This window comes from Danio rerio, chromosome 15 (assembly GCF_052040795.2).
Source record: "Danio rerio strain M-AB ecotype USA chromosome 15, GRCz13ab, whole genome shotgun sequence".
In the NCBI taxonomy this organism is placed as follows: Eukaryota; Metazoa; Chordata; class Actinopteri; order Cypriniformes; family Danionidae; genus Danio; species Danio rerio.
In genome coordinates, this window is record NC_141035.1 from 517,682 (window position 1) to 542,659 (window position 24,978).

Consider the following 24,978-nt stretch of genomic DNA (forward strand, 5'->3'; position numbering starts at 1 on the left):
AAGGTGAGACACTTTGGTTATTTATACTAAGTTAGGAATGGTCAGATTGGTGAATCATAGTTATTTAATGCGTTAGTTAATGCTGAAAAGGGGCAGAATTAAACATGATTAGCCTCACGCAGGTCTCACGCAGTCAAGTGATGCATTTCGCAGGTCAGAGTTCACCAAGCTTGAACTTTGCAACGCAGCGAACTGCGAAACTTGGTGCCGGCGCTTGCATTTCCGGTCTGACACATTGGCATGCATATGAATGGAAGTCTATGTGTGAACGCAGCTTTAGTTTATAAATAAACTTCACTTAAACTGAAAGAAAATGAATAAATGAATCCTCCTGCTCTTGACGGATTCTGCTCAGAAAGAGGGATTATTCATTCTGAAAAGCATAATTAGTTCAGATGATTATCACTGACTATGATTTATTTTATTTTAAATTAACAATAATGTTTTTGACCAGTTTTATATAGCAAATAACCTTCACACACACACACACACACACACACACACACACACATGAATGTTGAAATGATGACAAATGGTAGAAATCTCATCTGTCATCATCGCTGTGCTGTAAACGCTGCTGGTTTTGGCTTCAGATGTGGAAGTGCTGAGATCGAGCTCAGTGATTCACACACACACACTCACACACACACACACACACTCACACACACACACACACTCAGTGATTTACACACACTTCGGAAGCAACTGTTAACAAGGCCTTCTATGTACAAAACACTCCCCGGTGTGTGTTCACTCACTTATCTAATGACGCAAGTATGCAAACACACACACTGCGCAGCGTTTTCCCATGACCTTTAGGAGAATCTTTCTCTTTTGCTTTACTTTTGCTTGTGTTTTAAATATGTCATATCCTACATGTGTTCAGCAGAACCAAATGAACTTGTCTAGTCTCCTCCACTCACATCAATCAGCCAGACTGAGCATATTAGCTCAACTTAAAAAATGACGTTATTAACTTATAAACGAGTAACATCAGGACTTTTGTTGTGGGGACTTTTATCATGTAATTTTGTATGCTTAAAGGCACAGTTCACCCAAAAATGAACATTACCTCACGCTTGAGTATGTAGTTGTACGAGTTTCTTTCTTTTGTTTAACACAAAACAAGATATCCTGAAGAAAACTTGACTTACACAGACAGATCAAATAATAGTTTCTCCAGCATTCTTCAGAATACCTTGTTCCCTAGACAGGCAATGCTGCACAGTGACTTCTGTATTTTGTTTTTCATTGTGCAATGATTGATTAAAAGAGCTCTTATACTTGTGTTATACAAGTTGTGTTGTTTGAAGGTAAAACTAGCTTTTGATGCATGTTGTAAATGTTTTGACATGGTTAGAGCGTTTTACAAGCAAAATGTTGACCATTAGTGCCGCTGTTTAGGCCTGTGTGAGTTCAAATGTCTTGAAAATGTGGAGTTTTAGTTGACGGCTGCATCAAAGCAATCAAGAAAAACTGTAAAGCATGAGTCGAGCGACAGTGTTTTCCCACACTTTCACCAGCAGAGGTCCTCATAAAGCTCTACAGCGCTACAAAACACCATCACTGCCCTCCAGTGCTCTGAGAACAGACGCTCAACCAGTTTATTACATTATAAACCATTTTGTGGAGGACTAAATGCAGAGGAAATGAGCTTGGCATCTGTAAGACCCATCTCCCGTATTGTTCTATCTCCTGAAAAACTCCCGGAATTCCAGGTATGCTAAGCACACTGCCAAATTAGTTCAAATCTGCTTTAAGGACAACAGAGGGAATGTTTTGGAGTGGCCATCACAAAGCCCTGATGTCAATCCTATAGAGAATGTGTGGGCAGAGTTGAAAAAGCTTGTGTGAGCAAGACAGCCTACAAATCTGACTCAGTTACAGCAATTCTGTCAGGAGGAATGGGCCAAAACTCCTGCAAACTATTGTTAGGAGCTTGTGGGAGATATTTGACCAAAGTTATACAGTTTAAAAGCAAAGCTAAATAATACCAAGGAAATGTGTGTACACTTCTGACTCTCTAGAAATGAATAAAACATTCTCTCATTATTCTGGCATTTAGCAAATGTAAATCATTTAGGTAATCCTAACAGACCTAAAATAGTAAACGTTTAGTCTCATTTACCATCAGAAATATTAAAAGAATTGCTTATGCTATTTGTTTAAGTGTATGTACACCTCTGCTTTCAACTGTATATGAGATCGGTCAGATTGACCACTCTGGTAGTTGTAGAAGTTACATAACTCTGATAGCTCCACTGTTAGAGATAAAAGACTGTCTTGAAAACAACTGGCTGAACCATGCGGGAATGCGAAAAACTAACATGGATTGAACAGTTGTTGTTGTTATTATTATATTTATTGTCCACTTTAGTGTGTGAGGGCAGATATCACAGTGAAGACTGCTGTATATACAGTACTGTGCAAACATCTCAGCCCCCAGTTATATTCAGTGTTATAGTGAGAGTATAATGACATTATTACTGCTCCTCTTTAATTAATAAAATACTAAATATGCAGATTCTAGTGAGATTCTTAAGATCCTATTGTTTGAGACATGTGAAAGAAATGGAGAACGATGAGTTTCTGTCTTGGTTTAATCTGCATTTCTGCCAGAGCTGATGGGATTGTGAATGCTGAATAATACAGACGGTTTTAATGTAGCCCCTACTAGAAAGTGCCTCATTTGTAATAGTTTTATTCTACAGCATGTCAATGATCCCAAACTCAACGCATGCAATCATAAATGGTGAGAAAAGCAGCTGATGAAACGAAGACAGTCATGAAATGGCCTACACAGAGTCCAGACCTGAATATGGTACCCAGTATGTATAGGCGATATTATAAGCAGTGTGAACTTTATGTGGAGAGAAAAAGAAAGATAGATCATGGTAAATCCAAGGAAAAGCTCTTAGAAAGGCTGAAAGATGCTTGATATGGGATGGCACATCCTTTCAGAAAGGTTCGAGCTCTTGCTCTTGATGCTAAAGAGGTTATGCTAACACACTTTTGATGCTAGTCTTTTGATTCCAGGAGTAATTTTTGTTCTGAATATTGTGAATTAAAATTCAGCCAAAAGTATTGACCCTGCACCTGCTCCATAGCTTTAATCTCCCAGAGCTGGTAGTGGATTAAGACTTTTGCACTGTACTGTATGTGTGTGTGTGTGTGTGTGTGTGTGTGTGTGTGTGTGTGTGTGTGTGTGTGTGTGTGTGTGTGTGTGTGTGTGTGTGTGTGTGTTAGTTGCCCAGCTCATCAGAGGAGGGGTAGATGAGGAATCCGCTGAAGGTGTTGAGGCCCTGTGTGTCTCCGCAGATCTGCCGTCCGGACAGCAGCTCCATGTAGACCTGACAGCCCCGTCTGAGCTGCAGCAGGAGCGTCTGAGAGCTGCTGTCCTCCGAGTCCTCACGGTTATCCTCCCAGGACGAGGCCAGCACCGTCCCATCCTTCACCAGCTGCAGCTTCTGGTACAGCCGCTCGCCGGAGCTGCCCGGTTTGGAGTACACCGTGAAGGAGAAGGAGTACAGGCCTGCGTGGGGTGCCGTGAACACGCCTGCGGAGCAGCAGAGATGGGTTAGTGATGACGGGTCATTCCTGAACAGTGGTGAATCGGGAACAATGAGTTGTCTCAGGGAGTGATTCGTTCATTAGCACATGCTCGCATTGTTCATTTGTATCGTGTTTGAGTCATTTGTTCGTTATGTGAAAGACAGAAGCCAATCATATTTAGTCAAAGCCGAAAACAAGATTTGATTGGTTTATCTCTCGTCCATCAGCTTGATCACACTCATGATTAGTTCCTCTTTCCAGTCTTTAGGTCTTTGATTCATTCGCTCATCATGTTCAGCAAGGAAGAAATGAACGAACGAACGATTCAAAAACCCAAAGACTCAGAAGCTGAACAGGTCATGAGTCCTTCTGGCTCAGACTGTGTGCATTGGTTAAGCTTGCGTGAAGTGTCAAGAGATCCAAGGATTCAGACTTGCAGAGCTGAGCTGATCATAGACTAAACACCAGGTAAACAGTCGTCATTTTCTTATAGTATGCTCGTTCTGACTCATGTGTAGCGTGATTAACATCGGGGCTAGTTGTAGATCTGTTTGGAAGCCAGTTGTAATATTATTATTGAATGAAAACTGAACTGGAAAAGATCCGTTCATCTGAATGAACGAGTCTCAAAGATCCAAGTTGGTAAAAGAATCCAAACCTCGTACTTCAAGATGGTGTACTTCACTTGTACTGGTACTTCACTCCTGCCCTGCTGAAAAATCCAGCTTAAACCAGCCTAGGCTGCTTAGCTGGTCGACCAGGCTGGTTTTAGAGGGGTTTTGGCCAATTCCAGGCTGGTATCCATCCATTTCCAGCCTGGTTTTAGGCTGGGAGATGACCATCTAAAATCAGCTTGACCAGCCTAGCCAAGCTGGGAGTCCAGCCAAAACCAGCTATATCCAGCTTAAACCAGGCTGGTCAAGCTGGATTTGGCTTGTCATTTTCCAGCCTGACCAGCTAAGAAATGTCTGGAAACCAGCTTGGAAATGGCCAAAACCCCTCTAAAACCAGCCTGGTCGACCAGCTAAAACCAGCCAACCGGCCTCTGCTGGTCTAAGCTGGATTTTTCAGCAGGGTGTCATGCCCTTAGCTTTTTGATGTGCAGTCATACCCTGAATAGTGGCCCTGTATCCACTTACCCAGCGCAGGATTGTAGCCGTTCCCCTGATTGAGCGAGACAGACTGGTAAGAGATGGACATGTTGCTGGTGAAAGGCCCGAAACACCCACTCATGGGCAGCATGGCAGCGGTGAAGGCTATCTTACAGCCAGCTGGGGGGAGAGACAGAACACACAGGTAATTCAGCATATCTGCGTAGTGTTTACTATAATTAAACCAGACACACACGGTGGGAATGCTAATGACTGGAATAGTGTTTATGCATGCAGATGTCATAATTGAGTTGATATGAAAATCATCCAGATGCAGTGATATGCGACATGACCTGGAAGCAACGTATGAAATCCATACCAAAAACATGGACAAGGGAAGATCTTTGCTGTATCTAACTTCCTCACAGCAAGAAGGTCGCTGGTTCGAGCCTCGGCTCAGTTGATGTTTCTGTGTGGAGTTTGCATGTTCTCCCTGAGTTCATGTAGGTTTCCTCCGGGTGCTCCGGTTTCCCCCACAGTCCAAACACATGCGGTACAGGGGAATTGGGTAGACTAAATTGTCCAGTGTATGAGTGTGTGTGTGAATGTGTGTGTGGATGTTTCCCAGAGATGGGTTGCGGCTGGAAGGGCATCCACTGCGTAAAAACTTGCTGGATAAGTTGGCGGTTCATTCCGCTGTGGCAACCCCGGATTAATAAAGGGACTAAGCCGACAAGAAAATGAATGAATGAATGAACTTGCTCCCCTGTACCCTCATTCACTATTCCCACAGTAGTGCACTAGTATAGTCTACTTGAAGGAGTGAATTCAAGCACAACTGAGTGCACTGATAGCTCCACCCTAAAGCACAGATAGCTCCACCCTAAATGACTAATAGCCCCACCCTAAAAACATTACTGGTGACCAGAGGTGAAGAAAAGTCGTTTCAAGGAGGACAGGAAGGTTATGGTACTTGCTTACAGATTTTGAAGACCAGTGAAGAGCGCAGATGCATCGTTTATAACAAGAACTACTATACACATATGTAAAAATAGGAGCCAGTTTTGATTTAATCAGAATCAGATCTGAATTAAAAGTTTTTAAGAGTTTTTAGTGTGTAATTGATTTTTTTATTTAAGACTTTAACGGGAAAAAATAGTGCAAAATTGGTTTACTTGATTAAAAATGGCACTATGTATGGCCGCCTGTACACTGAAGTGAGCATAGTGTTCATACCTGTGATGTCCTGGACTTGTGTGTTGAGGCGCATCAGGCCGTCCCATAAGCCCATCATGCGGATGAAGGTGGCCTGCTCCAGATCATCCAGAGCGCTGGAGACACAGCAGCAGCCCTGCAGTTTACTGAACGCACACTCACAGTCCCAGCTGCCGCACGGCAGAGCTCCCAGCCAGCTCACTGCAGAACAGGAGACAGGAACACAGTTCAGTAGCAGCAGAAGATGGCAGTGGTTGTAACGGATCGCAAATCTCACGGTTCGGATCACACTACGGTTTTCGAGTCATGGATCGAACCATTTTTCATATAAGCAAAAAAGGGAGGAGACAAATGTCAACTGCGTTCCATTTATACAAAAAATATTACTGCAAAACCCACTGGATTTAACAGACAGAACTGAGAAGCTGTAATTTAATAAAACTAAAAATCAAGAAAGAACCAGCTGAAAAAATAGAGAAATGTGCAACAGATCATTTATTTTCAATTAATGATTCAACAATTCACACAGAAAACTGATTGTAGGTGGATCTTTTTTGAAAACCCATTGAGTGACAGTGGGCCCTGTCATACACCCGGCGCAGTGTGGCTCAAGACGCGGCGCAGTAGTCTTTTGCTAGTTTCAGCTTGGTTCAAGAGTGGTTTTGAGGCGTTGTGCTACACTGTTTAAATAGCAAATGCATTAGCGCTCATTTGTGCACCCATAGGCGTTCTGCTCTAAAAAGGAAGGCGCTCTGAGGCGCACGGCTGGCGCGTTGCTATTTGGAGAAACTATAATAGATTTTTCATTAGACCAAAACAAAATCGCTCTAAACTCCAGCGCAGAGTTGCACCTCACTTACACACTGCTTAATACACACAAGATGTAGAGCAATAGGCAAATATCTTTACATATGAAAACATTAAATATTAAGGATATATATAGGATATAATAAGAATAGATATAGGATATAAATATAAAGGATTAAAATATTAAAAAACATATTATTTTCTAGCCTACATAAATATGAAAAATCACTGCTTTTATGTCTTCTTCATCTCGGGAGGCTTTTTCAGTTCATTCATAACAATCTGCTTTTGTATAATGTTATTATTATTAGCAGTATTATTTATTATATCCATATTTATATTTGTTTTATTAAAAACAAGCTTAGATTTGCCCACCTGCAGGTTTTAGACCATATGGGGCACAGCATGTGTTTTAGGATATAACTCAGGTTTTTGAGCACACTTCATTATTATTGTTCATTTATTCGTTTGCTGGAAATCAGAACTGAATTTAGAAATAGTTTTGAAATGAATATTTGCGATTAACAAACAAAATTAATTATTTATAGACTAATTGATGTCTGTGTGTAAAGGTTTCCCTATCCAAGAGTGAAAGTGAAAGTAGATCCATTATCTCTCATTCTCACGCAGTAGATGCTCAGTTTAACTGTTTCTGTTAAAAAAACTGTGAACTGTTTGCTTGTGAAATGCTCAGTTTTTCCACTTACTTTACGTCCTGTAAATAGTGAATGCGCTCTTGGCGTGACGCAGCTGACTCTTAAAGGGAATGGGAGATGAGACTCTGATTGGTTTATTCTCAAAACACACCTATAACTCATTAAGAAAATAAACTCAACCCTTTTAGACCATGCGCCACGGCGCAAAGCAGATTTTCTCGTCCTTAAATTAGCAAAAATGTGTTCTGACACACCCTGAAAGCGTTTGCGCCCTGCGTTTTGCGCTCTGCGCATGGACCATCAAAATAGAGCCCATAATGTTGATGGTTGTTTGTCGCCACCCATTGGTGACACAATGTAAATGCTACAACATTCACCAGCGTCAAGTTTCATTAAACGGTGATTTTAAACTTTGCCATAAACATCCGTGTTTGTATCTGAGCTATAAACTCTTCTCCCAGTACCTGCTTGTAACGAGCAAAATAAAAGTGTCAAAACTGAATCTCTCTCGATCAGATCAGATCAGAATGCAGCGCTTAGAAAAATTAATAACCAAATGCAAATCATTATCATTTAGCATTCATGTTGCGTGGGTTTGAATTGAGATCACAATCTTGTAATGTTTAATTGTGCGTCACACTCAATGCATTAAAGCAGACTAAACAAACAGTGACAGAAAACCCTTTTATTTATTAACCTAAAAAGGCATTTAGGTCCCACCAACATCAACTTTTTCCATCATCATTATATTTTACAGGAAAGCCAAAATGCTCTCAAAAGGTCTCTCTGCATTTGTTATAAATACTGGATTAACCTACAAGTTCAAAAAAGTTATTAATCCGCGGGTCACGTGCGTTCAGAACTGTGGGTTGTGATCCGTACAGATAACGGATCAACCGTATCTTAGAAGATGGATTTACAGTTGGAGTCAAAATTATTCACCCCTCTATGAAATATTTATTCCTTTTCAGATGTTTCCTAATAGATGTTTAGCAGACCAGGGACATGTTCATATATGTCCTATCATATTTCGTTTAGTGATTTTTAAACAAGGTCAAGATTAATTTAAGGTCAATTTAAGTTTAAGTGTATTTATTTAAGGTCAATATTATTAGCCCCCTTAAGCAATATATTTTGGATTGTGTACAGAACAAACCGCTGTCATACAATGACTTGCCTAATCACATTAACTTGGCAAATTAAGCTAATTAACTTAGTTAAGCCTTTAAAGTGCATTTCAAGCTGATTACTAGTGTCTTGCAAAATAACTGAAATATTTTGTACCGTCATCATTGCAAAGTCAAAATAAATGAGTTATTCAAAATTGTTATTAGTAGTTGTTCAAAAAAAGCTGTGTGTTTGTGTTTGAGCTGAGAATAGCGCATAGATAATGTTCTCCAGCTCTCTGAAGCTGGACTCTTTCAGGCTTTGATCCTAATTGTGGTGTTTTGGTGACTGTCGCTTTAAATGCAAATGAGATTGTGCTTTTTTCAGAAGAGGGCGGAGCTACAGATACCTGTGCGTCCCCGCTTTGATAATGTAAACAGCAGTGTGTGTGTTGTGAGTGCTGGTCAGGTGTGTGTGTGTGTGTGTGTGTGCTTCAGTGTGTGTTGATGCTTCTGTCAGTCTATGTGGCTCCTGTAGTCTATGCTGACATTATCATCAGCAGCTCAAACACTCTAATGGCTGCTGGAGATGCTAATGAGATGGAGGGATTGTCAATAGTGGGCGGGGCTTTCCCCCTCTGATATGTTTTAAATGCACTTGGGAAATGATTTATAAATCATTAAAATGTCACAGTAGGGCTCATGATTTACACGTCCTCTGCATATCAATCAGACAATAATGGTGTTGTTATTATTCACCAGCACTGTCCCGCAGGAGGTCAGAGGCCGCGGCTTCAGCACAGCAGCAGAGACAGATCATCATCCAGACACACACAAGAGTCTTCATCCTCACACTGCAGAACAACACCGCCCTGAAGAACACAACGCATTCACAAATTCACATTGTGCATCATCACTGCAGGGTGTTTGATTACATTCTCCCTCTCTACAGAGCATTTCAATGTCACCCGCCTGTCAATACTGCCCCTGCTGCTTAAGGGTGAGCTGCTGGTGGAGTTTGACTATTTGGTTTAGGTGATTTACTTATGTCTCATGTTTTGGATTGTGGGAGGAAACCAGAGGGCCCGGAGAAAACCCACACGAGCACAGGGAGAACATAAACTCCGCACAGAAATGCCAACTGGCCGGGTAGAGACCCAGAGAGGAGGCATTCTTGCTGTGAAGCCACAGTGCTAGCCACTGGGCCGCCGTGCTGCCCTATAGAGGAAAGAGAGGAGGAGAGGGGGGTGGAGGGAAGGATTCTTCAAGACGAAAATGACTAAGGTAAAATGCTTTTGGTTATTTATACTGAATTGGGAATACCCTTCCAGCTGCAACCCATTACTGGGAAACACCCATACACTCTTGCATTCACACACTTATTTAGCTTATTGGATTCCCCTATAGCGCATGTGTTCGGACTGTGGAGGAAACCCACGCCAACACGAGGAGAACATGCAAACTTAACACAGAAATGCCAAGTGATGCAGTCGAGGTTCGAACCAGCGACCTTCTTGCTGTGAGGTGATCATGCTACCCACTGCCCCACCATGATTATTATTGATATTATTATTATTATTATTATTGTTATTATTATTATTATTATTATTATTGCTAATAATAATGACAGGAGCAATAACTATTTCAATACAAATTTTTATGAATATTTAACAAATAAAAAAAAAGAATTACATTTAATAAATGCCGCCTTGATGAACAGACTAATATTCTTTAAAAACAACACTGAAATAATCTGGTAAACACACTACTGGTCAAAAGTTTGCGGTCAGTTTTTTTTTTAAAGAAGCTCATTCTGTTCATCAAGGCGGCATTTTTTAAATGACCATTAATTTAATAAATTACCATTATCATTATTATTAACTAATAGTAGAGTGATTTGTGAAGGATTATGTGACGACTGAAGTGATGAAGCTGAAAATTTATTATCACTGGAATAAATGATTAAATTAAATTATTAACTACTTCTGAACTGTTATTTTATACTGCAATAACATCTCACAGTTTTTACTGTATTTATGATTAAATAAATGCAGCTTTGATGAGCAGGAGAAGCTTATTTTAACATATTTATAAATCCTTCTGACCCATAACGTTTGACCGGTAGTGTGTATCACTCAGCATACATTTTATTTTTATCCATTCTCAGTGAATATTTGGTGCATTTAAACAAAACTATTTTATTCAGCAGTTTTATCCATTAAAATAAGAGTTTGGTCACCGAACATCTTTATTATACATCTTTAGATTATACATTGGGGTATAATAATAAAGTATAATAGTATTATTTAAAAGCTAAAACAATATTATTTGGCTTGTTTTATTGGAAAAAAATTATATATATATATATATATATATATATATATATATATATATATATATATATATATATATATATATATATATATATATATATATATTTATTTTAAACAAATCAATATATTTTACTTGTCTACAAAATGCTTCTTGATTCAAGAATTTTAAAATATTTTCAAACATGTAGTAAACAGAGCATGTTGTATAATGCAGATACTCACTGTGATCAGGTGCAGAAGAGTTGAAACTGACTGAAAAACAAAAGTCCTGCAGTAAATAGAGCTTCATGCGGAGGGTGGAGCCGCATCCAACACCTGATAACAGCACAGATAAAGGCTCAATCTGGGACAGCTTCATTTGTGTCAGAGCATGAAAAGATAATCATGTCAGCGATACCCGCAGTGATGTGTTTCTCTCCCGGATGCGTGTTGTGTCTGTCAGCTCCTCGTGGACTGCAGATCATGATAGCATTATTGCTCCTGTGTTGTTATTTCTCTGTTAGTGCTACACGTGGAGAATCATCTGTCCCAGTCTAGAGGCGGATGCAGGATTCAGTGTCCTGATTCTCAGAAGAGGGTGTAGAGGAAGATGCCAATCTAAGATCACTGTTTTGTACTGTAAAAACATCCATATTTGGTGATTCATGGTTTTATTTATTATTTCTCCCTGTCTATTTCTTCTTTTGGGTTGCATTATGGCATCTTAATCTTATAGTATATTTTAAGCTTGACTTTTATTGACGTGTTCAATAGATTGCAGTGCGATAATGTCTGCATTGGTGTTGAATGTTACGCTACAAAAGCCGTGTAATAAACTGCGGTAACACTTCACAATAAGGTTGCATTAGTTAATGTTAATGCTTTTACTAACATGAACAATGAACAATACATATATTACAGTGTTTATGGCATTCTGTGGAGGGTGCTCTGGGAGTAGGAGTCTGGTTCGCATTGCCGGCAATAAGTCAGACTTGTTTCCAGTGCATGTTGGACTTCGGCAGGGCTGCCCCTTGTCATCAATTCTGTTCATAACTTTTATGGGTAATGCGGTTGATGTATCAGTCTGTTTTGGTAAAGAAGGAGCTGAGCCGAAAGGCAAAGCTCTCGATTTACCGGTCAATCTACGTTCCTACTTTCACCTAAGGTCATGAGTTTTGGGTCATGACTGAAAGGACAAGATCTCGGATACAAGCGGCCGAAATGAGTTTCCTTGGCAGGGTGGCAGAGCGCAAGCTTATAGAAAGAGTATGGAGCTCACACACAGGAGGAGCTCGGTAGAGCCGCTGCTCCTCCACATCCAGAGAAGACCGCTGGGGTGGCTCGGGCATCTGTTTTGGATGCCTCCTGGACGCCTACCTAGGGAGGTGTTCCAGGCATGTCCTTGGGGAAGACCCAGGACACACTGGAGGGACTTTATCTCTTAGCTGGCCTAGGAATACCTCGGGATCCCCCTGGAGGAGCTGGAGAAATGGAGAGAGGGAAGTCTGGAGTTGACCTGGGCTGCCCCGTGACCCGTTCATTGTTAGTGCATGTTAACTCTGTGAGTTACCTAATGATAACAAGCATGAACTTGCACTTGTAAGAGTGCATTAGTAAATGTTGAATTATGATTATGAATTATGAATAGTAAATACATTATCTAATGAAACCTTATTGTAAAGTGTGAAAACTGCCTGTTATTTTCAGACATGTTATTATATTGTCATTTCACATTTAGTTGAATTTACATCATCAGAAGAGGACAGAGCAGAGATCAACATCCCATAATGCATCTCACCACTGCAAATAAACACAAAATACAGAAACTGTTCATGTCTTAAAAACATCCGTAAATGATCAGTTTTCTGTTTTCTTTTTGCCTATTCACTGCAAAAATGCTTTTCTTACTTAGATTTTTTGTTTTGTTTCTAGTCCAAATATCTAAAATTCTAATATCAAGAAGCATTTTCTAGACAAGCAAAATGTAATGTCTTGTTTTAAGAAATAATATGGCAAAATTAAATAAGTTTTCATTAAAACAAGTAAAATAATCTGCCAGTGGCGGAGGGAAAATAATCTTGTTTTTTTCCGTTTGACAGGATTAATTTCTTTTCCTCATTGACAGATTATTTTGCTTGTTTTCAAGAGTTCAAACTCAGCTGATGATTGATAATAAAGCGTGTTTAGCATGCTGTCCCAGGAGAGAGCCCTGAGCTTATAAGATCCTCGAGCCCTGGGCTCCCTCCTGTTGCAAGGCGAGAGGGGAGTTTGAGCTCAGGTAGATCTCGATGACTCCCCCTCCTGCTTATTGTAGCTAAGTGTCAGATATGGATGCTGAAAGGTGTACTCAGAGTTTAGCTAAAATATTTTGGATTAATTGTTTACGGTGCTTGTTTTTGAACTGTGGGAGGAAACCGGAGGACCCGGGGAAAACCCATGTGATCACGGGGAGAACGAGCAAAACTCCGCACAGAAATGTCACCTGGTTTGGAAGGGGATTAAAGCAGGGGCATTCTTGCTGTGAGGCAACAGCGCTAATCGCTGGCCACCGTGACGCCCGTTTGAAAGGAGGGAAAGTAGGATTGGGTGGGGGGGGGGGGGGGGGGGGTTTCTCCAAGATGAAGATATTGAGATGAGAAAAGTCTGGTTATTTACAGTGAGTTAAGAATCGTCTGATAGGATAATTAGTAATTAGCTAAAGTTGGAACAGCTGTGAACAATCATGAGCACATGATCCTCTCCAAATTAGTTTATAAATAAACTTCACTTAAAGAAAAACACTTAATTTTGTCATATTATTTATTAAAACCAGATGTCTTGCTTGTCTAGAAAATGCTTCTTGATTTAAGATTTTTAGATATTTGGACTACAAACAAAACAAAAAATCCAAGTAAGAAAATCATTTTTGAAGTGTTTGAACTGAATTATTATATCTTTACTACAAAATCTGATGTTTTAAAGTATAAAAATCTTATTTTTATTGACAATTGTGATGATTTGAAGCGGAAGGCACTAAGGACGGTAATTTTGCCTGGAAGTTTTCCCAGAACATGTCCCGGTGCTCCCTATGGCCAGTCCACTCCTGGTTTGAAGTGATGCATTGGCTGTCTGGGTTGGTGTTGTATATTATGGAGCAAAAAATGTGTTAATAAACTGCCAGTTTCTGTTATTTTACAGACATAATTATATATCCTGCAAAAAAAACAAAAAAAAACGTGTAAAGTTGTCAAAAAGAAAAACTAGATTATTTTGTTTGCTCCATTGTCAGATTAATTTGCTTGTTTTAGGGGGAATCTCTCTTCATTTTGACTCTTTATTTCAGAAAATGGGACAATATTTTGTGCTTCTCTAGAGACATTGAGAAAATAATTTAAGAGAAAGAAACCAGACACAAACTCTAAGCAGGAAAAGCATATTGTGCAGTGTATATATGATCTCAATAATTGTGACTTTTTAAAACCACAGTTGATTTGTTAAACATCAAAAGTCGACAGAATCGAGATCAACTCAAAGCAACAAAGCAACCTTCTTACTGTGAGGCCATCGTGCCGTCCCTTGTTTTATGTTCAATCCACTTAAATTTGTACAAATGATAATCAAGTTGTGTTAGGACAACTTAAAGGAATTGTGTAGAACCATGCTTTTTTTTAACAGTGTTTCAGGTCCAAATGTCTAAACATTCCTAAATAAAACACGCAGAACAATCTGCCATTGGGGTGTGCAAAGTAGTCGTATTTCAAAATAAGATTATTTTGCTTGTTTTAATGATAAACTCATTCATTTTGACCGAAAACAAGACACAAAATGTTTCACTAGTCTAGAAAAAGCTTCTTGATTTAAGAATCTTCAGATGTTTAGACTAGACACAAGACAACAACTCAAACAAAGAAAAGCATTTTTAATTCCAGAACACTTCCCCTTCTCGAGTGCCTTAAACTGATCATATCTTCATCTGTAGTTGTGCATGATGTGCGACAGACAGCAGTTCTCCTCGTGTTAATCAGTAGAGTAGAGCAGGAAGCCGGTGAAGGTGTTGTAGTGGTTGTTATCGTCACACAGAAAGCATCCGGCCGGCAGAGAAACATCGAGGCGGTCTCCGGCAAGCATCTGCACGGCTAACAGAGCGCTAGCGCTGTCCTCCTGGTCCTGAGTGTTGTTTTCGGTCGGGGAGGCGATGGTGCGTCCGTTCAGCCGCAGTCGAGCGCAGGCCGCCAGCACGGACCCCGCAGACCCAGAGTCACTGTACACCGTCAGGGCCAGGCTGTAGACTCCAGAGCGCGGAGCGGTGAAGACGCCGCTGCTGCTGTTGTAGCCCTCGCCCAGATTAATGAACACCTTCCCATATTTCAGCACAGAGTCTTCACGGTTCGGGCCGACGCAGAGGCGAGAGTCAGTCAGGGCCACAGAGAAAGCACTGCGACTCACTGGACAAAACACAAGCAATGGGAAACAACGAACTGTGAACTTCAGGAAACAGAAGAAAGACACACAATAGCCTCAGATCTCACCTCGGATGTTGTTGAGCACAGCGTGAGCTCGGTCCAGGCCACGCTGCAGCTCATTTAAGCTCATGTTGAAGAAACTCTCCATCTTCCACATCTGCTTCTGCATCAGACAGCAGCCGCAGGACGCCACATCCGTCACACACGCTACAGCAACACACACACACACACACAGCAGCTCATGAGTTAATTTACACTTTAGTCTAAGGTAAATATAACTCACTCACTGAAGAACAATATTAAACTAAAGTGCATCTTGACCAACATGAGCTCGTTACCTGTTAATGTACCATTGTGTAATGACTTTACTTGGAGGGGCACATTATTATTAACTCATTCTTAACGGGCACCTGTTATGCAAAGATCAATTTTATAAGGGGTTTAAACACAGTTGTGTGTCAGCAGTATGTGAATATTTCCAGCCTCCAAGGGCGTAGCAACTGAGGTAAACGAGAGGGGCAGGTGCCCCTTACTTTAGAGACAGGCAGGGCCGGCGCGCCCATAGAGGTGACCTAGGGCGGCAGAATACATTAGTTATTCAGAATATTCAGTTATATCCGCGTCTAGGGCGGCGTCTGCGACACTACCCTCACCACCCGCGCCCTCAGTTATATCCGCGTCTAGGGCGGCAAAATAGAGAGGGCGGCAGCATCCGCGACAGCTTCCTCAACACCCCCCCCTCGCTTTCACTTTAGGGTTGAGGGCAGCACAACCGTCCTTTGCCTAGACCAGCTGTTAAGCTTGCTCCGGCCCTGGATTCTGTTCCCCCGACTCCTGCTCACTTTTTTTTAGTAGCACCAATATTTCCACCTGTATTCTCTGAGTTGTTACTTAGATAAAACGAGATGTAGAGAGAACTAATATTCAGCCAATCACCAAATCTCTTGGGTGCATCTGCCACGAGCTTCGCGGACATAACTGAGGACACGGGTGGTAAGGGAGGTGTCGCGGACATAACTGAGGACACGGGTGGTAAGGGAGGTGTCGCGGACGCCGCCTTTTCTATACTGCCACCCTAGGCAGCTGCCTAGGTCACCTCTATGGACGCGCCGGCCCTGCTTGTAATTATGAAAATAAATCTAGTGTATTAATTATGTCTGAACAAAAAACTCTTATTATTCTCATGAACAGTTTAAACACAGGAGTTTACGAGTTGTTAATAATGAGCTATTTATTAGTTAATAATTAATTAATTAATTAATTATAATGTGCTCCTCTCTAAGTAAAGTCATGACATAATGACACATTAACACAAACTGGAGGGCCAAAACTCTGCACAGTTTAGTTCCAACCCTAATTAAACACAGCAGATCAAACTAATTAAGTCCTTCAGTCTTGTTTGAAACCTACAGGTAAGAGTGTTGAAGCAAGGTCAGAACTAAACTGTGCAGGGCTGCGGCTCTTCAGGAAACACCCCGGCATTTATGGTCATAAATTAATGTTGGTCAAGATGCACTTTAATTAATATTTAATCTCATAGATCCATATTGCAATAACATTAGTAAGCTACCAGTACTAACAAGTAATTAATTTATTAGCACTCATCATTAGTTTATTACATTGACATAATTAGTTTAACTATAAGTACATGGTTATTCGTGTACTGTTATTGGAAAGTGTTACAGAACATTTTAAATGCATGTTTTGTTTTAGTTTTGTCACCGTTATCTGTTGGGTCAGGCTGAATAGGTTGTCCCGGATCACTCCACGAAAACAGTCTTTCTTGTGCAAGTGCGCATCCCAAAACGCTTAAGAGAACAACGGCTAAAAGAAAGAAAACAAAGTTATCATCCTGACACTCCTGTACACCAATAAATATAACTGATATATAGACCATCTTGAGGGATGTAAATAATAACAATGGTGCTAACGTTTTTCCTGTTTTACATTATTAATGTCCATAGCTTCTGAGAATCCACGAAGTTCTGCATATTGATAATGCTATTATTACAGCTATTTTAATGATGTGGTTGTATTGCATCTTGGTGTCGATATGAAATAGTTTGACAACAAGCAGGAGATGTTCATGGGACATTACCACAGTGAAATGGTCTATACATCTAACATAATGACCGCAACTAAATTTGCACAGTTAGATTAAATTTTATGTACATTTTTTAATCAAAATTGACTTAATTGAATTATAATTAAGTATACAGTTAGACTCACCTTTCATTTCTGCTGCTGTCTCTCAACTGAAACTGGAAAATGAGTTCTCACCAAATCCTGTAGTCCTGCCTATAAAGGCAGCACAGATGCCTCCTCCTGCAGAGCATGGGCAGGGCCTTTTGTGTGCGTTTCTGTGCTGAAAATGGGGCAGGTATTGTTCTTCTCCTGCAGAACGTCATTATATTCCCATGGCTGGGTGAAGCTGACACTTATCTGTCCTCTTTCTTGGAGTGGAGTACACAAAACATCACACTGCATGTTGACTTGTACCAACAAAGAGATGCAAAAACTCTGAACGAACTCTTTCAGTGTGAGCATAAAGCAGCGAGTGTTTGATTTCAGATCTTGTATAAACCTAAAGGGACCTAACATACACCTGGCACAGTAACACAAGTGCTTTATATGGTGGTTTCATGTCCAGTCACACTGCCACATCTGATTGCTGCTCTGAAATAAGGTGTGTTCAGGTGGGTGTGTTGCTAAATGCAAACCAATATTATTTTCTTTGGATCAAACGGATGAAATAATTTCCACAATGAATAAAAGTAGAGCAAAAGATGTCTATGGCCCTAATGCTGCTTTTCTAAACAGATATAAAGATATGTTAGGCCAGGGGTGTCCAAACTCGGTCCTGGAGGGCCGGTGTCCTGCTGAGTTTATCTCCAACTTGCTTTGACACACCTGCCAGGAAGTTTCTAGTATATCTAGTAAGAGCTTGATTAGCTGTGCAGGTGTGTTTGATTGGGGTTGGAGCTAAACTCTCCAGGACACCGGCCCTCCAGAACCGAGTTTGACCTCTGTGTTAGGCTTTCCTCTAACAATAATGATAAATCAATCTATAAATGACAGCATTTCTCCTGTTGCAGCATTAATAACACCTCTATTTAAATCAGGTGACAAACAGCAAATCAGCAGTTATCGGCCTAAAAGCGTCACACCAGTTGTGTCAAAGTGCTTGAAAAAGTTGTAGCAGAGCAACTACTGGCTCACTTAGATAGAAGTTCTCTTTAATATCCAATGCAGTTTGGTCATCCGAGCTTGACTTTTAAGCGGTGGCTGAAGCTGATCTGTTCAGGTGTTACTCCTCTTGCCTCAGGATAAGGCTTCATCAGCCAAAAAGTGGCACATGAACCTCCTCAAATGTGTCAGTCCAGGTCGGCAGAAGGGTTCCACTACCATCACGATCAAAGAGTGAAGAGAGACTAAAACACTGGCATCGTTAACTTTTCCTGGTAGCCCAACGTGAACGTCTCAAAATGTCCTCTTGTTGTCAACCACAGCTGGATGGAGCTTTAATTGCGGCTTTGTTTTCACGTTTATTGCAGTCACAACTCCATGAGTGACAATGCAGCACATGGACAAACAAATGTAAGATGGACTTATATTCAAGATTAGTTACCAGTGTCCAAATACAGATGAACAGCCTGTTTTATTTCACCAAGGCCATCTGAAAGGAGGTTTAAAATGTCTAGAGTTGCCATATTATTAATCAGAAACAGGAGAAATGTAATCACATTTATCTCCTGCACTACTTTACCACAACATACAGAGATAAGAAATATACAGAGATAACTGTGTGTATATGCGTATTTCTTTATTTAAAATGTTAATTTATAGTGTGTCACTTGTATTTATTTAATCTCCTGGAGAATAGTTCATTTTAGATAAACTGTTGTGAAATATTTAACAGATTTTTTTTTATCAAAAACACACATTTACACTTAACAATAATTTAGATGATGATTAGTCATAGATTTGTTAGTGCAAAGTGTAATTCTCTCATAAAAACGAACCTTTCCCCTTTTTAATTGCTGACATTTATTGTAGTTTTTAATCTTAATATTATTATACAAAAATTATAATGTTGTGGCTTTGGGTGACTTTTTCCCTTTTAAAAAATTATAAATGTTAACAGTTGTAATGCATTTGAATGGTAACACGATTATATCAAGTCATTTTAATGATGTGTGGGATCGGGACTTTTATTATGTTTGTGCGGCGTGTGACGCCAGAAGTATGCGCCGCGCTCAGCTCACCCGTTGTCTGCTGTTCGTCTGGACAAGGTGCGTGTTTTTAAAGTTGTTCATGCACAACATTCATAAATCATTGTAGGTCGTTCTGATAATGCTGTCAATGATTTAACATCGTAAAATCGATTAATATAACGCTGTTGAGAAATTGGATACTCGGTATTCATATAAGACGCATTACAGATACTATATAACTTTCCACAGTGGAAATAACTGACTTGATCCGGACTGTATTCTGGCCCACAGAACAGCAGATTATTATAAAGATGGCGTTTATTAAAGAGGAGAGTGAAGACATCAAGATTGAAGAAACATTCACAGTCAAACATGAAGAGACTGAAGAAGCTTTCAGAGTCAAACATGAAGATCCTGAGGAACAAACAGGTTGGTTTTCATCCTCAAAGCTCAACATTTGATCCTCATTCAGATCTCTGGATCCACACTAATCCTCATTAAAGTCTTTTTTTAATGTGCACAGAATGCCGGGTTGCCAGGTTTTCACTATACAAGTAGCCCAAACCATACTATATGTTTTTTTAATTTTATTTCAACATGGAATACTCAAATCAGCATTGTCTAAACACATGTGTGTTGTACAGGGATGTGATTCATCTGTATAAATACAGATTTCAGTGTTTTCCGGATATGTTCCGATTGATTAAAAACATTTAACTAAAATTGTGTAACATTTATAAAAAGAATACATTTCTTAATTTCTAGAATTATTATTCCTATCATTAATTAAATGCATAGACACTTACACACACACACGTGTATATATATATATATATATATATATATATATATATATATATATATATATATAAATATAAATATATATATATATATATATTATATGAGTATAAAGTGCAAGCAGAAACTGTAGCAATATGATCATTTAAATGTTATTTGTCCTAAATCAGTGATGGGGAAATTTTTAGACCCGAGGGCCACGAGAAGTTTGCCACATGTCAAATTCTTCAAGAAATAACTTTTATTTCTAGTGGCAGTGTGCATGGAACATGTAATATCAGACAGAAACATGTCACATTAACACAAAACAGATTTCTTTTGTATAGTTATTATCGAGTCAAATGAATTTGCACTGCTATTTATATTTACTTATCAATCATCTTAAAACAATGAAATAATCCCTTATAAAATATAATAATAATGTTGTAGTTTTTACAGTAGAGAATAGAAAAGATGTTGTCTGATAGAAAAAAATCGCAGATTAAGACATTGAAAATAATTCTTAAAGTTTACTATTTAATCTGATGTGCACTGCTGTTAGATTGTACAGATCAATCGTCAGAACACTTGTTAAACCACAAGGCTTTGATAAAATAACTTTTTAAAGTGGATTTATGCATGGAAAATGTATTCTATGACAAAAATGACCACATTTAAACAGCAAATATTATATAATTTGAGTCAAATGTACAACATATGTCCCGCGGGCTGTGGTTTGCCCACCTCTGTCTTAAACGCATTTACACTCATGTCTAGGACACACAGGATTACATTTTCAGTGTAACACCGTGGGATGTGTGTAGCCAAATTCATTGTGAAATGTAATCCACAAAGCGCTAACGCAATATGTTAAATGGCAGTGTATTTCCAGCCTTATCTCACGAGGAAACGTATTTTACGATTAGTCAGTTTAGTGGTTAATTCATACTAATTTGTATAAGTTTAGTCGTACGAAAATGTACAATTTTAAAAAGGAGGTGTGGCACCTATCCCCAACCGTCATTGGGTGATGAGCAGATCGTACTAAACTGTACGAATTAGATCGTACAAATTCATACGATTTAGCCACTAAATCAAAAAGTTACGAATTGCCGTGAGATTGCGTTGGCATTTCTGTATTTCAGCTAGCATTTTCCAAGACATATGTGCAATGTTTGCTGCTAAATTAAAATGAAAAAATAAACAATCCATTTTCATTTTATACATCGCGACGAATGAACGCTGATGTGAAATTAAAAACGCATTCTGGGCTGGCCATGCCCACATACGGTGGACGTTTCTGCAAGGCGGGTATTAGATTAGCTGCAGCTGCAGCGAGGACTATTTGGGACAATTGGCAGAATTAACATGGTGAAGTCTGTTCCTCTGCTGCTTCGTGAAGCTGCACAAGCCCTGGAGCGTGAACTGCAAAATACTTTAGAAAACCAATCCCCTCCTTGCTCAGTAAAGCTGGTTTTAGGTTTGATATTGGCCAGACATTCGTGCACGCAGTTTTAGGCATCATCTATGAATTAGGTGTCTGAATCAAGTGTGCCGCAAGCCTGCGTTTGAGTGAAGGTCTCGGCCGTTAGATCGCCCCCTGGGGGCTGGCTGCAGTACAAGTCATAAAGCCCGCCTCCTCCGTGTTAATGAAGGAGACTTGAGCCCAAATAAAAAAAATTATTACACTTGCAATAAAATGTCCCGAAAGATGGTTCTGGTGGATTAAGGCACTGGTTATTGTGCTGAAATAGGTGCAGATCTTCATTTTTGTAAACAGTTTGTTTTTAGCAGTAATTTAATGCTGGGCGTGTCATCGTGATTGACAGCTGTGGTTGACAGTTTCTCAAAGCAGCGTGTCTGAGCTTCGGCAGGAGACTGAAGTGTTATTATTCGATTTCTGTGTTATTTTACCATGATATAATGAGTTCAGCAGTAAACTACAGTTTCTGACATACATGATCCTGGTGGAACACTGTTTATTCGCTAAGGTCAGGGCTTTTTTCGGGCTTTATTAGTTTGCTGATACACGCCTAGCCACCCAGATAGCAAAATACACTCGGGCCAGTTCCGGCTAGATTCTCGCCTGCCGGAGACTTACCCCTCAGAGCTCAGACTGACTACCTCTGCTGGACCTACTCCGGATGCCTGGACTCACTGCCCGAGTCAATTGAGCCAGATGTGGCCGAGCGAGCCGGAATCAGCCCGCGACGCCGCAAGTAGGTTATGAGCTGCGGCCCGGAGCTGGCGCGATTGAATATATAAAACCCTCATATTTGTTAACGTTATTACATCCATTTGTGTTGATATGACAGCAAACGCATGCTGAGAAGTTCGGGGGGCGTGGTTGATTTTACATAAAGCGTTTGGTTGGAAGCTCGACTCCGCTCATTTTCGCGGCTCCTCCTCTGGCTCCATCAGACAATCCTTCTGCGCATGTCAAGGCTCCAATTTCAGCAGTCTTTTGCGACAGTTTGTGCCCGTCAAGCAGGCGTTTTGCCCTCAAGGCGTTCAATGGGAAAATGGGCTGTCGCGTCGTCCATATTTTTCACAGTCATTGGTCTGAATGTGTTGGTGCCTGTTTTGATGACATCTGACAGGAATAAAATGATGTTTTTCTGCTTTAGATCTGATGCCACTGAAGGAAGAGAGTGAAGTGATTAATGAAACGGAAGAGAAACCTCACAATGATCATGATTACATTGCTGAAGACGGTTCAAACACTGAAAAGGCTTTCTCAGAACTAAATCCTGGAAGCACATGTTATCTCATTTATCAACGACACGGAAGCACTTACAGTCAAAAAGTAAACCTACCAGGACACATTCAGATTCACCAAGGACAAAAAACATACACATGCCAAGAGTGTGGAAAGAGCTTTAATAAAAGAAGATATCTTCGAGATCACATGAGAGTTCACACTGGAGAGAAACCCTACAAGTGCCCTGAGTGTGGAAAGAGCTTTGGACAAGTGGGACACTGTAATGTCCACATGAGAATCCACACGGGAGAGAAACCCTACACCTGCCAAGAGTGTGGAAAGAGTTTTAAAGAAGCAGGAGACCTCAAGGTTCACACAAGAATCCACACCGGAGAAAAACCCTACTCTTGTCTTCAGTGTGGGAAGGGTTTCAATCATACGGGACACCTTAAAGATCATGTGAGAATTCACACTGGAGAAAAACCCTACACCTGCCCTCAGTGTGGAAAGCGTTTTGTTCATGTAGGACAATACAAAGTCCACATGAGAATCCACTCTGGAGAGAAACCCTACACATGCCCTCTGTGCAAAAAGAGTTTCATCTATAAACTAAGCCTTTCCAGACATGTTAAAATCCACAAACAACAGAAACCGTACTCCTGCGAGCAGTGCGGAGATAGCTTCAGTCAGCACGAACACCTGGAGTTCCACATGAAGGTTCACTCTGGAGAGAAAGCCTTCACATGCCCTGAGTGTGGAGAGGGTTATGATCAAATGCCACACTTTGGAGCCCATGTGAGAACTCACAGTGGAAAGAAACCCTACAAGTGCCTTCTGTGTGGAAAGAAGTTCAGTCATGGTGCACACCTTGAAGTTCACATCACAGTTCACACTGGAGAAAAGCCCTACTCTTGCTCTAAGTGCGGGAAGAGTTTCACACAGAAAGTAAGCCTTACCAGACACAATAAATCCCACAAGGAAGAAACGCCTTAAAGCTGCCATCGTATTGGAGTTTCTAACAAAAGGAGACCTCGAATTCACTTTAAATGAAAATTAAAAAAATTACAATCAAAATTAAATAAAAATATTAAATTATGGTAAAAATTTTTTTTTTAAATTAATAAAAATAAAATGACATTTAAAATGAAATTAAAAAAATGTATTGAATTAAATAAAAATAAAGTACAAAAAAATAAAAGATTAAATTCAATAAAAAAATAATTACAATTTTTATAAAATAAAAACATTTAAATTAAAATAATAATTATAAAAAATAATAAAATTAAAAAAAGTTAAATTAAATGAAATTTAAATAAATAAATAAAATGATTTTTTTAATTAAAAAAAAAAAAAATTATCTACAAATAAAATCTCTCCGTGTGGAATTTCACTCCACATGGAAACCTTGAGGTCTACGTGAGAATTCACAGTGGAGAAAAACTACGGCCCGATACCAATTCTACCCCTTAGCCCTTTCCCTACCCCACGTTTTGCACGTTCCCATGAAGGGGAAGGGGTGTCCCAATTCTCTTTAGCATGAAGGCGTAGGGCTAAGGGAAAGGGTAGATACCCCTTCGAACGAAGATTTTTCAAGATCACACTTGAAACCAAGGGCTAAGAAAATTTCCCAGAATAAACCAGCTACAAAGGGCAGGATCGCTGCACCTGGAAGTTGGGAGCAGGCATGTGCACACATTGGGCTCAGCCTGTGCAGTGCACATGCCCTTTTTAGTCTTGGATAGAAAGTGTCCTTCCAAAATGATCCGAAATGCCCCCGCATTCCCACTCTCCCCACCTCCCGCTCTTCAGTTTGCGACGACTCCACCCGCCCCCCACCCCTCCTTGTGAGTGGGTCCATACTGCCTGCTGACTTTTCCTCTGCTCTTCATTTACTTCAGTGTGTTGCGGACACAAGTTTACCTCTGACCAATCAAACTGCAGTTCGGGAAATTAGTCTAGCCAGTGACTGATGTAGATGTCCTGTGACTGCTTTTATGGTTCGTTTCAACTGGTTTGGTAAGACCAGGGGTCACCAAACTTGTTCCTGGAGGGCCGGTGTCCTGCAGATTTTAGCTCCAACCCTAATCAAACACACCTGAACAAGC

At 40.1% G+C, this 24,978-nt stretch overlaps 3 protein-coding genes across 6 annotated transcripts; 1 reads left to right on the forward strand and 2 right to left on the reverse strand.

Annotated features, from left to right (window-relative positions):
- Nucleotides 1–2,340: 2,340 nt before the first annotated feature.
- Nucleotides 2,341–11,605, reverse strand: cbln18 (cerebellin 18). 2 transcript variants are annotated; one of them, XM_087282159.1, is made up of 6 exons: nucleotides 11,158–11,403; nucleotides 10,983–11,075; nucleotides 9,187–9,299; nucleotides 5,880–6,059; nucleotides 4,692–4,823; nucleotides 2,341–3,556 (listed from the first exon to the last, which is right to left on the reverse strand). In XM_087282159.1, exons 3-6 carry the CDS (start codon nucleotides 9,272–9,274, stop codon nucleotides 3,243–3,245), a joined length of 714 nt encoding a protein of 237 aa, XP_087138285.1. In that variant the 5' UTR covers nucleotides 9,275–9,299; nucleotides 10,983–11,075; nucleotides 11,158–11,403; the 3' UTR covers nucleotides 2,341–3,242.
- Nucleotides 11,606–12,436: 831 nt separating this feature from the next.
- On the reverse strand, nucleotides 12,437–18,520 carry cbln20 (cerebellin 20). Of its 2 annotated transcripts, XM_087282160.1 has the most exons (5): nucleotides 18,401–18,520; nucleotides 17,411–17,575; nucleotides 16,904–17,005; nucleotides 15,248–15,388; nucleotides 12,437–15,163 (listed from the first exon to the last, which is right to left on the reverse strand). In XM_087282160.1, the coding sequence occupies exons 2-5, from the start codon at nucleotides 17,415–17,417 to the stop codon at nucleotides 14,736–14,738; spliced, it is 678 nt and encodes a 225-aa protein (XP_087138286.1). In that variant the 5' UTR covers nucleotides 17,418–17,575; nucleotides 18,401–18,520; the 3' UTR covers nucleotides 12,437–14,735.
- A 900-nt stretch (nucleotides 18,521–19,420) lies between these two features.
- si:ch73-144d13.4 lies at nucleotides 19,421–24,071 on the forward strand. Of its 2 annotated transcripts, none has more exons than XM_087283611.1 (3): nucleotides 19,421–19,473; nucleotides 19,687–19,824; nucleotides 22,800–24,071. In XM_087283611.1, exons 2-3 carry the CDS (start codon nucleotides 19,707–19,709, stop codon nucleotides 23,864–23,866), a joined length of 1,185 nt encoding a protein of 394 aa, XP_087139737.1. In that variant the 5' UTR covers nucleotides 19,421–19,473; nucleotides 19,687–19,706; the 3' UTR covers nucleotides 23,867–24,071. The 2 variants fall into 2 exon arrangements, with proteins under 2 accessions (XP_087139737.1, XP_087139738.1); XM_087283612.1 differs by lacking the exons at nucleotides 19,421–19,473; nucleotides 19,687–19,824 and adding exons at nucleotides 20,460–20,973; nucleotides 21,054–21,708 and having other exon boundaries at nucleotides 22,727–24,071.
- The last annotated feature ends 907 nt before the right edge of the window (nucleotides 24,072–24,978 follow it).